We start from the raw sequence: 14151 nt of genomic DNA, 5'->3' as shown, positions 1-14151 counted from the left end.
CTATGAGGGAGAAGATGAAAGGTATACATACAAGTACATGAGTTTTAAAATTTTTACATTCAAAGGGGGTAATGTTCCCTGAATTTACGAAATGAAATCCAATCTCAATCGACAGACTTGGAGATTCCTCTAGGCTGCGTTTGTTTGCTGGAATAAAGGTGGGGTGGGAAAATTTTTGAAAAAAGTGTAAATTTTTTACTTTTCTTTTAAATCCTAAAATGGTAGATTGTTTGGTTGTTTAAGATGGGAAAATGGGAGATAAGTTTCCTTTAATCAAAGAAACTTGTCTGTTGATGTGGCAGTCTAATTTTTTCACTCTATCCATTTAAAATCCCATATATTTGGTGGGACTGTGGAAAAAAGTTCATTCACTCTTATCACTTTTTTACAAATTCCTTTTTTTCTCCCCACCCCACTATACTTGGGACCCACCCCACTTTGCAAACAAACGCAACCTTAATGATAACCCACAAATGGGAGAAGATTTAAAGGTGATGACCATTGATGATTCATTGAGAATCGTCTCTCAGTCAAACTCTGCGCGGAATATTTGTGCGCATGAAGTCTGGATGGAAGTCGGCTTTCACTTTATATGAATTTAAAAAATATTAAACATTTAAATGTAAAATTTATTTTTTATTTGTTATAGACGTGGCCAGATCATAACGGCTAGCAAATAAAAAACCTAATCGAGTCAGCCATCTCCATTGGCGGCGAGCATCGCCTTTTTTTTTTCTTCTTCTTTCCGTGAGTCTATATAATTAGTCTCTTCTTTATCTCCATCGACCTCATGGTTTTTGTTCGACGCGAGGACACCTGTATTCGCTGATTATAAAAGTAGTACGTGCGATGATAGTATTTGCAGCATAAGCTTAGCCTTAGAAGTCCTGAACAGGGAAGCGGAAAACGAACAGGCAACTCTCTCTCTCTATACCTGTCCTTATCAGCTTTCCCTCTGAAGCTTCTCTTCCCGAAAGGTTGGTTATTACCGTTAACTCCTTCCCTCCTTTGTTGACCAGGTTGTTTGAAACTACTTTTTGTAAAGCCTGAGAGAAAGAGGATTTATCCTCAGTTTCTTTTATTAGGGTTTGATTTTGGGTAATCTACTTCGTATCCCACTAGGATTCGGAGTATACCTAAAAGCTTGGTTTCTCCTTTTGTACTAGTTTGATTTGAATTTGGGTTCTACCACGCTTGATTTGTTTGACTTGTGGGTTCCTCATAAAAACCTTTCCTTTCTTGGAACCTGGATTGGCTATCTGGTCAACCTTCCTCTATTTTGATGAGGTTTCGGGTTGGATTGCATAGTTGCTGCTAAATTGGGAGCATTCATCCCTGTTTCTGGGTTTCTCCGGCGAATTGTTATTCTTATCCATGGAATTAGCCGTATCGGATGAACTGTTGGGTACTTTTGTACCAATCATCGTCTATTGGCTGTATTCTGGCATATATATTCTTTTGGGTTTGTTTGAAAATTATCGGTTGCACACGAGGAAGGAAGAAGATGTGAAGAACCTAGTTTCCAAGGGTACGGTAGTCAAAGGTGTTCTTCTTCAGCAGACGGTTCAAGCTGTCGTGGCGATACTCTTGTTTACTGTAAGTAGTTTGTTTTCATTCGTCATGTTTTCTTCTACTTGCTTACTCTTGGAATTTAGAGTGGATTACCATGAGATACTAATGTTTTGATTGTGGAATCATGCGAAGGAATTCTCCAGTATTTCTATTGAATATGACCTAATAGTGTTCACTTAGCGTATATTAGGGATATGATTGTATGAGAAAATTGAAGTTTTATGCTTACTTAGCTTACAAAGGTATTTGTTTACCCCCCCCCCCCCAAAAAAAAAAAATAAAGCTTATACAAGTTATATTATTGTATGAGGAAATTAAAGGTTGTCATTATCCGTGCTTTTATGATCATCTGATTTTCTGGTTATGATATCTATGCAATTTAGTTGCAATTTGTTTTTTGTAGAGCACTTTTGTTGCAATTAGCATTTCTCCTCATGATTTTGGTGTTCCTGCCTGTACTTTGAACTTTTTGAATTTGAGCATCACAAACTGCTGTTTTTATGGGGGACAAACAGTCTTGATCAATTATCTGCATGGGAGTTCTTGAATGTTCTTTCCATTTTTTTTCTTTCTTTCGTGGTATCTTGTTAAGGTGGTGCTATTGATGATGCATATCAGACATCAGTTCCTATTTGGCAATCCCCCCTTCTTTTCAGAAAAAGACTTTAGGTTCTCTCTTTGGTTATGTAAAGTTGAAGTTCTTTATCAGGAAATACCTTTTATTTAGGCAGTGGTTAATAGGAGGATCATAATTATCCCACATCAACTATTTAGATTCTCCGCTATGGTTATGATTGACATTGTTAATCCTTCGTTTATGGACAAATTGCACTACATTCTCACTGTCTGAGTCTCAGAGAGGCGTATGATGTAAATTTCTTCTTCTTTTGAAGAGCGATACTAATCAAAGGCACACATATTGGTTTTTATGATAGGATATTCAAACTGGGTCCAACTAGTTGTGCTTTATCTGATTTATCGTAAATGAAATTGTGCAACAAGAAAGAAATGAATGACATATCATTCCAATTCTATGTTGTTGCTTGGAAACCTCTCCATGAGCAAGAATCAAACGTTGCTTTGAGATTCTACATGCATTTTCCCTTGTTTCTTCTCTGATATGTGACAGGTTTTTGGTTGAGAATAGGCGAACCTGGTCCCAAAGGCTCCACAACCGCCCCGGGGGGAGTGGGGGTTGTAGGTCTTTGGTTGAGAATGAGTCCAATTATTAGGTCTATTTATCTGCAGCAAGTAAAGTTAAGAATGGGAAATGGGAGGTTGTTGAAGTGACTTCTATACCATCTTAGTTGAACAAGTTTTCATGCCATATTTATGTAACCTCCCTTTGGCGTGTTTGTAAATTATTTCTTCCAATGGTATGAAGGGACAAGATGGTATATTAGAAAAACTATAACAATCCTTTGAAGTTCAAATTAATTTCTCCTTGTTTGAAGCTCCTTATTTCAATTAACATTGTTTGACATCAATGTCCTTGCCATTTCCAAAAATTAGGCTCTTGCAATATTCCACCTGGTTTTAATACTAAATAGTAATGATCTTTGATTTTGTGAAATTGGTCCTGGAAATTGATTAAATCACTTGCTGCAGAAAGAACAGTCTCTTTTTTTTTTTTTTGAGGGTGTGTGTGTGTGTTGGGTGTTTGGGTGACTAGATTTAAGGGTGATGGTATTACTGAGCTCACTTATTGTTTAACTATAGGAACTAGAAGTTACGGTTGGGCAGTTAAGATTTAAATGTGATCTCTTATTAACAGAGAGAGCATGGGTAGTTTTTCTGCCTCATGAAACCTTAGGTGGTGTCATGGTTTTCAAACTTTGCAGATGGACTATCAATATTTCCCAATCCCAACAAACACTACTAAGAGGTTCTTGAGCTGCTCATTGCTGAACTTACTATGGAGATGAAGTATCAACATAGAATGCGTTTTGGGGCCATTAAAATCCTACGTTGAAGAAATTCTCATTGAAAAGATGACAAGTTACTGACACGTATTGAGCAGCCTGAAAGCACCAAACCATGTGCCATATGATCGACTTTTAACTTCACAGTCAGTTGGCTGATTAAGATAGTCCCATGTTCATCCAATATTAAAATTATCAGCTCTGCTTTTTGACATTTGAAAATACAAGGGGGAATAAATCCTTGTCTGGTGGACCATTAGGGGAACCCTGAAAACTGAATGTTGAAGGATATTAATCAATTCAAAGAGTTAGGTTTGTTGCATCACACCTCCACATAACTAAGATAAACTTTTTTAGAGATACCATTCTTATACCCATCTAGAGTACCTTTTTTTGCCATTAATATTTTTCTTCTCTCTTGGTTTAAGCTTGGAATGCATTTTGAAGCTGAAAACATTTGTGAACAAATCTTGGTTACAAGTGAGGAAAAAATTATGAATCTTTTGCTGCCATGTAAAACTTCAAAAATTTTTAAATGATGAAAACGAAGTACTCCTATCCATTCTCTATATTCTTGATTGTCTGTCGGACATTCATGTCATTTGATTTGGTCTGGAATTGAGCTTAAATGTCCTGTAGGGATAATAATGCAATGGATTAACCTTTTCAGCTTGATTCTTGATGTTTCTATTTAATATACTAGAGGCACAGATCTATCAAAAGGAGGAATATGCTATTCAAAATTTGTCTTGTTCTCTATGTTTTGTTTGAGCCTACCTTGAAGATGAGAAACCAACAGCTTCAGTGCCACCTTCTTGTCTGATTTATTGTTGTATCATTTGTAATCATAATTGTCCTACTGGCATTTGATGAAATTACGTGCATTTGCAGGTAACGGGAAATGATAATACAGCAGCCCTGGATGTGCAACCAAACTTTCTTGTGATACTGAGGCAATTCTTGATTGGAATGCTGGTTTTGGACACGTGGCAATATTTCATGCATAGATACATGCACCACAACAAGTTCTTGTATCGGCATATCCATTCTCAACATCATCGTCTAGTTGTTCCCTATGCTTTTGGAGCTCTATATAACCATCCTTTGGAGGGTCTTATGCTAGACACAATTGGTGGGGCTCTATCATTTCTCCTCTCTGGTATGTCACCCCGAGTTTCCATCTTCTTTTTCTCCTTCGCTACCATCAAGACTGTGGACGACCACTGTGGATTATGGCTTCCGGGAAATCTCTTCCATGTGTTCTTTAGAAATAATACTGCCTATCATGATGTACATCACCAGCTTTATGGCAACAAGTACAACTTCTCACAGCCATTCTTTGTTCTGTGGGATAGAATTCTTGGGACCTACATGCCTTACACACTTGAGAAGAGAGCTGAAGGGGGTTTTGAAGCACGTCCTACTAGAGATGACAAGCTCAACTGATTTTCTGGCAGAGTGCACTGCACTGTTTGCTACCAATCTGTAGCACTATAACTTCCTAGGTGATTATTTCTTTATATTCGGCATCGTTGATTTTATCTGTGCATAAATAGTCCTGTAATCTTTTTGTGCATATAAAAGTTGAAAACTATTTAAAAATTTAGAGTCCTTATATGCTTGGACTCTCTTGAACAAGTATTTGGCAGGTAGGTTCCACTTACCCTCCTGAACTTTTTGATTTGTTTGGTTATTGAACCTCTGTTGCGACAACCCATTTGTTAGAATGGGTCAATCTTTTATCCACAATGAGAAGTCTGTTCCTTATTTCTTTTCTTTACTTCAGATTTGGAAGTTTGATGGTAGGTTAACAGCAGTGGAGAGCATTGTTTGACATTGCATGACTTTCTTGCCTGTGGCTAGATGGAGAGCCAAGCAAACTATGAAGACCTGTGGCGTATAGTTCCAGGCCAAGAGGGGGGGGGGGGGAACAACCTATTTGGTTGGTGGAGTTGATTTTGATCGTAGTTCAAGAAGTGAATTGGATAAAGTTCAAACAACCTTCTTAAGATTTTGGTTTAGATGAAACAAGCTTCTTGTAGTTGTCAGTAGGCACACATACACGCACTTACCAGTCTCTGATACACTAGGTTATGCTCAGTTTCAATAGTGAAGAACACTTAAAAACATTGATGCATTTAAGTCTGACATACCACGCCCTTGCTCACCTTTGGAAGTAAAACTTTTCGGAAAATGTATGCTTCCATAGTTTTTCAAATGACTGTTTTAAACAGAGTTCTTGCAAGTTGCTAAATGGCACGTTTTTGGATCTTAGTTCTCACTATAAGACAGAGAAACCCCACATTGTTCCTCTCTTAATCACTCTCATGTTTCCTTCTTTGTTTAAAAGTATTTTCTTTATGTGCTCATCTAGAGAGTGAAAGAACTGTTAGCCATTCATTTTTAAGAAAGAGCACAAACTTCCTTGAATTATGCATATATCAATCAGTTCCACTGCTTCCAAATTGGACTAGGACTGTCCCAATGAACTGTTGGGTGGGCCATGGTTCTGGTTCCAGTATCGGTTCCGAGCCAAAATTGACACCCCTAGCTTCTGGGTCGAATATGGTCTGAATATTGAATGAAGGACTTAAATTAAATCATTCAAGTGCGTGACAGTGTCTTGCAACATGGTAAAACATATAGCCAAATTTCGGTCGATTTGACAATTGGCGAATTTTTTTTAACCAATAACACAAAGTTTCGGCCAGAAATCGGCGATATCTCACCAAAAAAGGCAGATTCAGGAAATATCGTTGAATTTCTTGAGAATGTTAGTGAAATAAACCGAAAAATCGTCTAATTTTGGACGAATTTCTCTCTTTTCTCTAGAGCTTCTCTCTCCTACTTCTTGTATTCTTGCCTTTCCTCGATCTTCAACATATAGTAGTAGATCTCGCTTCATTCTTAATGAAAATAGCATTGTTTGTGATGATAAGTTGAGATTTCACACAGATCTGAAAGTTTTGTAGAATTTTTTTCATCTGAACACTAATTTAGGTGAGGTTTTAGACAAAACCAATAATTCCAATGTATTTATTGACATCAAACTAGGCTAGAAATGACTTAAAATATCCCCCCGAAATGGGGGTCGAAATCTGGCCTAAACTGGCCAACATTTTGCCGAAACTTCGCACCTAGCTAGACCTCATGGTAGTGGGGGGGGGGGGGGGGGAGGGTTTGGGTCATTTAAGTTTTCACGGTGGACTAAGACATTCGGTTGGGGTGCAGTTTGGCCCGGGCTGACCTCTGGTAGTGGGGGGGGGGGGGGGTTGGTGTTCATTTAATTTTTCTCATTACACAGAGTAGACTAAGATCATTCTCAGTTAGGGGTGCAAGTTTGGCCCTGATGACCCTGACCCGCCTTAAGCCCAAATAGGGTTTGAGATCAAGATTTTGGCCTTGAGGGTGGGTTAGGGCCAAAATATTGGCCTTGACTAGGGCCAAGGGCGGGCCTGGGATTACTCTTTGGCCCGTCAGGTGTGTCCCGACCTCGTCCCTAATTTTTTGCCCTAATTTTGTCCCTGATACTTGATTTCAATGAATTAAGAACATGGACAATGATAGGGGCAAGTAAAGGGTCAATCAGCGCCAGGGATAGGGCCAAGAATTGGGTCAATCAAGGCTAGGGATAGGTCCAATCAGGGTCAAAGACAGGGTCAATCAAAGCCAGGGACATGGCCAATCAGGGTCAAAGATAAGGTCAATCAAGGCCATGGATGGAGCCAATTAGGGCGTGAATGGGCTTGACTTGTCCCTATAGGACTTAGGGTTTGAAACAATAATCATTAGCCAATTAGGGTCAAGGCTGGAATGAGCTTAGATTAGAATATATAGGATTGAACTTAGGATTGCAAAAGCCCGGACCTGTTGTCTATGACTCATCCTCCATGCTTATCATTTTCTTAATTAGCTGGAGCATCCTTGACAATTGACAATGTCTTCACCTATTCCAATTTCTTAAAAAGGAAATTTCAATCATGGCCTTCTCCCCCGACAGTGGCTAAAGACTTGTGCGGCCCATTTGATTTTTGGGCCCTGTCAACAAATAGTGTGATCTAAGCCAAGAGATTTCCCCGGTCTCTGTCACAGTTATGATACTCAAGACTCAAGAGATAAAAACAGACGTGCCTGGGCCTCATTGTTTTGTATTCAGTGATGTATGGCCAACAAAACGATAAGAGTTTTTCATTGCGACAAACGTCTTTTCTCTTTATTCTGTCTGCATCATAATCTTCAGAAGCTTATTTCTCTTCCCACGCAAAGGCATTTTTATCCTTAGAAGTTAGAACACAAGATGGAATGTCTCTGATGTCCACCATTTTTATCCAAGTGGTCCATCATAGAACCGGTCCTGCTTCCACTGGTTCATACTCCTGCATATATAGAATTCTCATAACTCAAAAGCTCGCAACAAAAGGTGCAATTTTCATGTCACATCTGATAGATTAGATTTGCTGAATCCCTATCTATCAATTGTATTTATTGTTCATCAAACTTCACTTTTCAGTAGCAGTACGCCTATACCTTATGGTATTGTCATTCACATGGGCTCATTTAAGAGGAACACTTATAGGTTACAGATTGTTATCCAAATTAGATTTTAGAAAAAATTTCTTTTACCCCAGTTTGAAGGAAACAGCCAAGAATCCAGAGTGAAGCCTGTGATATAATGGGAAAGTTTGTTGTCTTTACAACATTTTATCAATGGTTGAATGCAAGAAAATTTGAGAATTTGAGCCGAGAACTCTTCAACTCTTCTTCAAGAAACATTGACCCTTATTTATTAGAAGTGCTTAGATGTAACTTGGCAACAGTTTTATCATTATCAGTCATGGGCCTATGACAATCGTGTAAAGGAATTCTTTTTTTTTTTTTTTTGGTTGCCAACCCCGGTTTCCAAAGCTTTGCCTTAACTAATCCAGTGTTCGACCCGGGTCGTACACCTGGTTGTGGTGGGTGAATCTCCCAGCGGAGATTTTTTGCATCCACAAGGTTTCGATACCGAAATCTTGTTTAAGAAGACCAAGCTGCTTACTACTTGGATCAACCCCTATTGGTTTAAAGAAATTCTTTTTAATGATGATGTGACAATATTGTTGGAATCTAAATATGCCATTAATTATTGTTTCTAATTATTCATCATCCAAAGTAATTTCCTAAGGTGCAATCAAATTATAATGGATGAAGAAATGCTCAATATACATAGATGAATAAACCCTTTGCCCATGAGGCATTCTCTCAAGAAAACAAACCTGCATCCAAATAAGGAGTAGATCCCTCCCGTAGGGGATATTGTTTATTGTGCTTTTCACCCATGTGGTGAGTCCTTTCTTGGCTTTTATCCTAGGCTTATTGTGAAAAAGCGTCAGCACATTATTCTTACCTGATGGGGAGATGATCCAAACATACAAACAAGGTCAACCATGCTTACAATGAAGAACAAATTAACAACAATAATAACAAGAAGTTTGCTTTCAACCAGTTCTATTTGAGGTCATATTGGATATGAAAACCTAAGCTATACATGTCTTTTATCGTCACTTCTCTAAGGTCTGTTCTTAGTTCTTCTAATTCTTTTGATAGGTATCAAATCGTTTTCCCACAATAGAGGATCAATAGGTTTTGAAAATGAAAGAACAGTATTGTGTGTGAAGAAAGGAAGTTCGATTGATGCACCATTACAACCTTAAATGATCAAGAAGTCCAAATTTATTGATGAACTAGTAGGAGGATTACAAGGGTTTTCTATAACCAACTCAAAACTCAGAGACCTAAAGAAGCCATGAAATCTATTGCAAAATTATAATAACGGGAGAATTTTGTCTCTGGCTTGTCTCTGAGCTATTGCAGCATGTGTCTAAGACATGTAAAGCAAATGTGAAGCATGTGCCAATTTGGATTGGGGGAGTGACCTTGGAGTGAAAGCTCCCCAGTTTCGATTGGTGGACTCCATGTCAATGGCTTTGGTCCCTGCTTGAAACCTTGTGATTAGCACAGATGGATCAGGCAAGCCTTGGCGCCTCCTTGCGTCTGGGTTTGATTACTTCGGAGACATCTTGTATGCATCAGCTGCCACTTTTACTGCTTTTTTATTCCTGCAACCTGACAATATACTGATTCTTCGTTCCTTGCCTGAAGTTGATGTTGTTTTTGTCATCGTTCTGCTGGTGGTGGTTGTATTTGAGATCAAATTGGGAATTTTAAGAGCTGATGAAACTGACCCTTTCTCGTCATGATCCGAAATTGTTGAGAAATTTGCAGCGCTGGCAGTGACAACACTCCAGTCGATGCTCGCTTCACTTGGCTCGTATATTGTTGGTGTCAAGCATGACATACCATCTGAAGTTTGTCGAGTGAGGCATCGATTAGTAGTTCCTGAGAGAGATTCTATCTCGAACAAATCCGAACTCGCATCGCTCTCCATGTCAACGTCATCGTATATTCGAATTCCACCGTTGCCAGATTTTACTGGGTTGTCTTCGATTCTGGGAATTCCGTACCAACGTAGCACGTCCAATCCTCTCTCCTGATTCAATTTCAGGTCTGTAAGTGGAGATTCAAATACCTCCAGTGACTTACTGTTTTCTTCTTTCTCCACTTCCACTACAGAGGGACGCATCTGATCGATCTTCTGGCAGAGCATGTCTTCTCTGAACTGGTTTTGCTCGACTCCAATTCCAACTATATCAATTGGAGCTTGCTGGGATTTGGTGGGTTCCTTTGTGATAATCTCTTTACCATGAAACACTCCATAATCGACATCGCCCTTGGAGTTTCTCGAAACCCTAATGTCACCAACACGTTCCTCGACTCCAGTAGATTTCTCATCGGCACAATAGCAATTACAACCAAAAATGGCAAAAAATCTCTTAGCTTGTGACCTGTTTTGCTTATATGGAGATTGGTCTCTCAAGAAACTTGGCTGCAATGCACTCCGGCTGTTCCCACTCAATTCCGAACACGTACTTGGAGTGCCGTGCTTGATTTTGGGTTCCAGGAAATGGAGATTGGAATTCTCATCTCTCTGCTGCTGCTGCTTCGCTGCAATCTTCTCGACAATTCGTGGTGTATCATCATCCATTCCGCCATTGAAGTATCTTTCAGCGCCGAATACACTGATTTCACCATCAGCTTTTTTCTTTCTTCCTATGTTTATTTGGTAATGAGGAGGAGGTTCTTGTGGTCCAGAATTTGTGGGAGATGGGTTTCGAGTAAACTCTGCAAGCTTCAGTATGAATGTCTCTTCTGTGCTACTGAGGTAAGAAGAAAACGAGGCCTCACGGACATGGGTATTGTCACTTTCGTATGCCAAGCTCCGAGAGAGGTTGGCATCCGAGGATGATGTTAATGTCAGTGTCGTGGCCATGGCTTTGTTATTTGCAGAAGAATAAACCTCAAGATTAAGCAAACCCAGTTTCAAGGGGAACACAAAAATTCAATTCCAGAGCTTCTGAGAACCCTGGAGAACATAACTGTATATTAATGGATATTTTGATGGAAAAAAGCAGGAGAATTAAAACACTTGAGGACCAGGTGCTCTAAGGATGAAATACATGGATTCCAAACAAGAAATTGAGGAGAAAACTTCTGACTGCGACAAGATAGAGAGACTGAAACTGAAGGAGCTTTGGGAAAAAGAAAGGAAACAGGTTCAAAAGATAAGAGGATGAACTGAAACTGAAGGAGCTTTTGGAGATTTAAAAGATGGAGATGATTCTTGTTTAGAGTTCATCAGCTATGCCTTGGAGAGGAACTTGGCTTCTTTGGTCTGGATTATCCCATTTAAGTAGAGTTCTGGGCGGGTGAGGGATGCAAAAATCTTCAGAATAAATACAGTGGGTCCAAATGCTTCTGTTGCTTCTTCCCTCTGCTTTTGAAATCTCTCTGAGTCTCTATCTCTCCAGTATCTCACGGGCCACGGCCATACCATTATTTGATAACCAACCATAATCCTTAATTGTTCTTTACACTTCCCAAGATATTAGTTTACAGTGGTTCATGGATGATGAAATTTTTAATGGAATCGTTAAACAGAAGCTGATTTATATCTGATTAAGTTGGAAAGGGAAGCTTTCGTGCTTTCGTGCATTGTATGGTGAAGACTGAAGAATCACCAACTTATGTGGTTATTAAACACAGCTCACCTTCGGTATGAAATCTCAAGATTTCTCTTTTCTCTATCTTTGAAGGTTTTCTCTTGTATGTGTTGGAAAATTGATTAATTCTATTTCTTGGCTGTCTTTTCTTATTAATTTGATCACTTATGTTCTGGTCAAACTAATAAATGATCATATTACTATCAAAGTGGGGAATTCTTTGCCACTTAATTACCTTCTTCTCATATACTGGGAAGATCATTTATTGCAATTTAAAAAAAAAGTCGATGTAAGTCTTCAAGATCATATTAGTATTAATTAGCGAAGAAGAAAGAAGAAATTTTTCGAGAGGAAGAAGGGTGCAAATATTAACTATCACAATTAAGTTGTGGTTGAAAAGAAAAGCAAGCAATAATAATATGTTTAAACGGTTGGCCGTCTCTCTTAAGATTTAAGGCTATCGAAAATTTATAGTGTTTGTTCATATAAAATCATGGGGAATAAATTTAGTGTGTTATAAGTACAAAATTGTTGTATTAAATTACAATGAATAATGATATGAACAAAGAATGAGAATGTATCATTTTGTATCAAATACACATACCAAACAATGGTGAAAGATTCAATATATTATTAATAATTGTTATCTTTTTTTTTTCTATTTTTTATTTTTTTTAAGGAGTAAATCAAAATTTATGTTCAATCTTTTTTTGGATATGAGGTTTATCCAGCCAACTTAGGCGCACCACGATTACATCCTCAAGAAAACTTTTATATAAAAAATACCACCAAATGGGTGTGAACCCAAAACCTCCCCTAGGAAGCTTTTATATACAGTTTGATCTAATAGTAACCTATTTTCACTCGATTATTTAAAAAAATAAAAAAAAACTATTTTCATCCAACTTTCTTACTATCAAATTAGATTGCTATATAAATCTATTCTTCCCGATTTTATTCCTAATTTCTTTTCTTTTTTTGTTTTCACAGATCAAAGAAAAAATATCGATAGAATTTAAAAGATGAATTATTCCATGATTTTTTTGTTTGTGGAAGTCTTCTATTTATTATTTGATTTAAAAGAAACTTTCTAAAATTCGAATATACAAAATATTATCTAATGTTGCAAGTGTTAGAGTCTAAATATATACAAAGTTAGAAACTCTCTTATTTAATTGTGTTGTGAATTCTAGTATACAGTTTCTATTTTATTGGATTTGAATTTAATTTGGAGTAATAAAAATATATGCTCTCTCACTTCAACGGATCAACCACAAATAAAAATAAATAAATAATTAAAAAACAACAATAAGCCTTCATACAATCATACTCTTACTCATATGTAATGAGCATTTTAAAATAAACCGACAAAAGATAGAGAAATAAAAATACATGATTATAGTTCTATGGAGAAGATCTAGGAGAAAGGTTTAGCTTTTTGAAATTAAAGTATTCCCTTTAGTGGTATGTGAAAACTAGTGGATCTGACTTATATAGAAAATTAGGGGGGTAAAAAGAAATAAAAGAAAAATCATATAGAAAATTTATGCCTTGACATTGGAGAGAAATTTAGAGATGATAAGTTAGTTTCCAATGTAGTTAATTGTTTATTCTTTAAAACTTGGATTTGGTAAGAAATAAATTCATAAAATGAAAGAGCTAAACACGCATAGGCATCCATCTCAATATTATTATTATTTGGTCAAGATCCATCTCGAGAATCATCTCAATTCTCAATCAAACTTAACTATTAGGGCAAAAGAGATCCTACATATTTAACGTATAAGTTACATTGTTCAACATTAGATCTAGATCGTCTCACAATGAGTCGTTTTACTCAAGTTGTATGTAGGAGGGTTGGAGTTTTGTCTAAGTGGTGAAGACTAAAGAATCATACCATTTTGCAAAAGTTCCCATTAATGTATACCACTAGTTTCCCCCCTTCACTCTATTTAGGAACTGAAGTTTGCCCGGGCCAGCTTACATACACCTTGACTAATCCTCGAGGTGTTACTTGTTACATATAATTTAAACATAAGCCAAGCTTATTCCCTAGCCGCGAGGAGATTTTTTTTTTTTTTTTGGTAAAAAAATATTTTATTAGAAAAAAAGAACAACGATGAGGCAACCACCACCAGCAATTGGCAACCCTAAAGCTACATCTGCAAGTTGGGAGTCGGATCAACAATAGGACAACAATGATCTCCTGAAAATTTCTCTCCTTGCTCAGCTTCTTGCTAATTGGATCTTTCTTCTCTAACCTTCGGCATCTCCCTGCAAACATGAAAGAAATTACAAGAAGCACAAGTGGAGGATATGAGTAAGGTATCCTCCAAAATACCCTCAACCTCACTAGGAATATTTCCACTCTGAGTAATTAAAAAAGAAACCACAAATTGGTTATCAGAAAAGACACAAATACGTCGAAAACTTCGATCAATAACATCCATCAAGGCTTGACGAATTGCTAATGCTTCCCCAGAAATCACATCATGGAAATGTAGAGATTGAGAAACATGGAAGTGTTGGTCTTTTGCCAACTAAGCAACTCTTTGGAG

At 37.6% G+C, this 14151-nt stretch overlaps 2 protein-coding genes across 2 annotated transcripts; one reads left to right on the top strand and one right to left on the bottom strand.

Moving 5' to 3' along the window:
- Nucleotides 1-734: 734 nt before the first annotated feature.
- Nucleotides 735-5406, top strand: LOC149020318 (sphinganine C4-monooxygenase 1-like). The gene is made up of 2 exons (XM_089148425.1): nt 735-1596; nt 4386-5406. Exons 1-2 carry the CDS (start codon nt 1375-1377, stop codon nt 4938-4940), a joined length of 777 nt encoding a protein of 258 aa, XP_089004551.1. The 5' UTR covers nt 735-1374; the 3' UTR covers nt 4941-5406.
- A 4121-nt stretch (nt 5407-9527) lies between these two features.
- On the bottom strand, nt 9528-10928 carry LOC149020317 (protein PHYTOCHROME KINASE SUBSTRATE 1-like). Its single transcript, XM_089146908.1, has 2 exons — nt 9719-10928; nt 9528-9629 (listed from the first exon to the last, which is right to left on the bottom strand). Exons 1-2 carry the CDS (start codon nt 10861-10863, stop codon nt 9587-9589), a joined length of 1188 nt encoding a protein of 395 aa, XP_089003034.1. The 5' UTR covers nt 10864-10928; the 3' UTR covers nt 9528-9586.
- Nucleotides 10929-14151: the final 3223 nt, after the last annotated feature.

Source organism: Hakea prostrata, chromosome 3 (genome assembly GCF_041222555.1).
Source record: "Hakea prostrata isolate BN-2017 chromosome 3, UWA_Hpros_2, whole genome shotgun sequence".
In the NCBI taxonomy this organism is placed as follows: domain Eukaryota; kingdom Viridiplantae; phylum Streptophyta; class Magnoliopsida; order Proteales; family Proteaceae; genus Hakea; species Hakea prostrata.
Note: the sequence above shows the minus strand (reverse complement) of the source record. Positions and strands in the feature narration are given on the sequence as shown.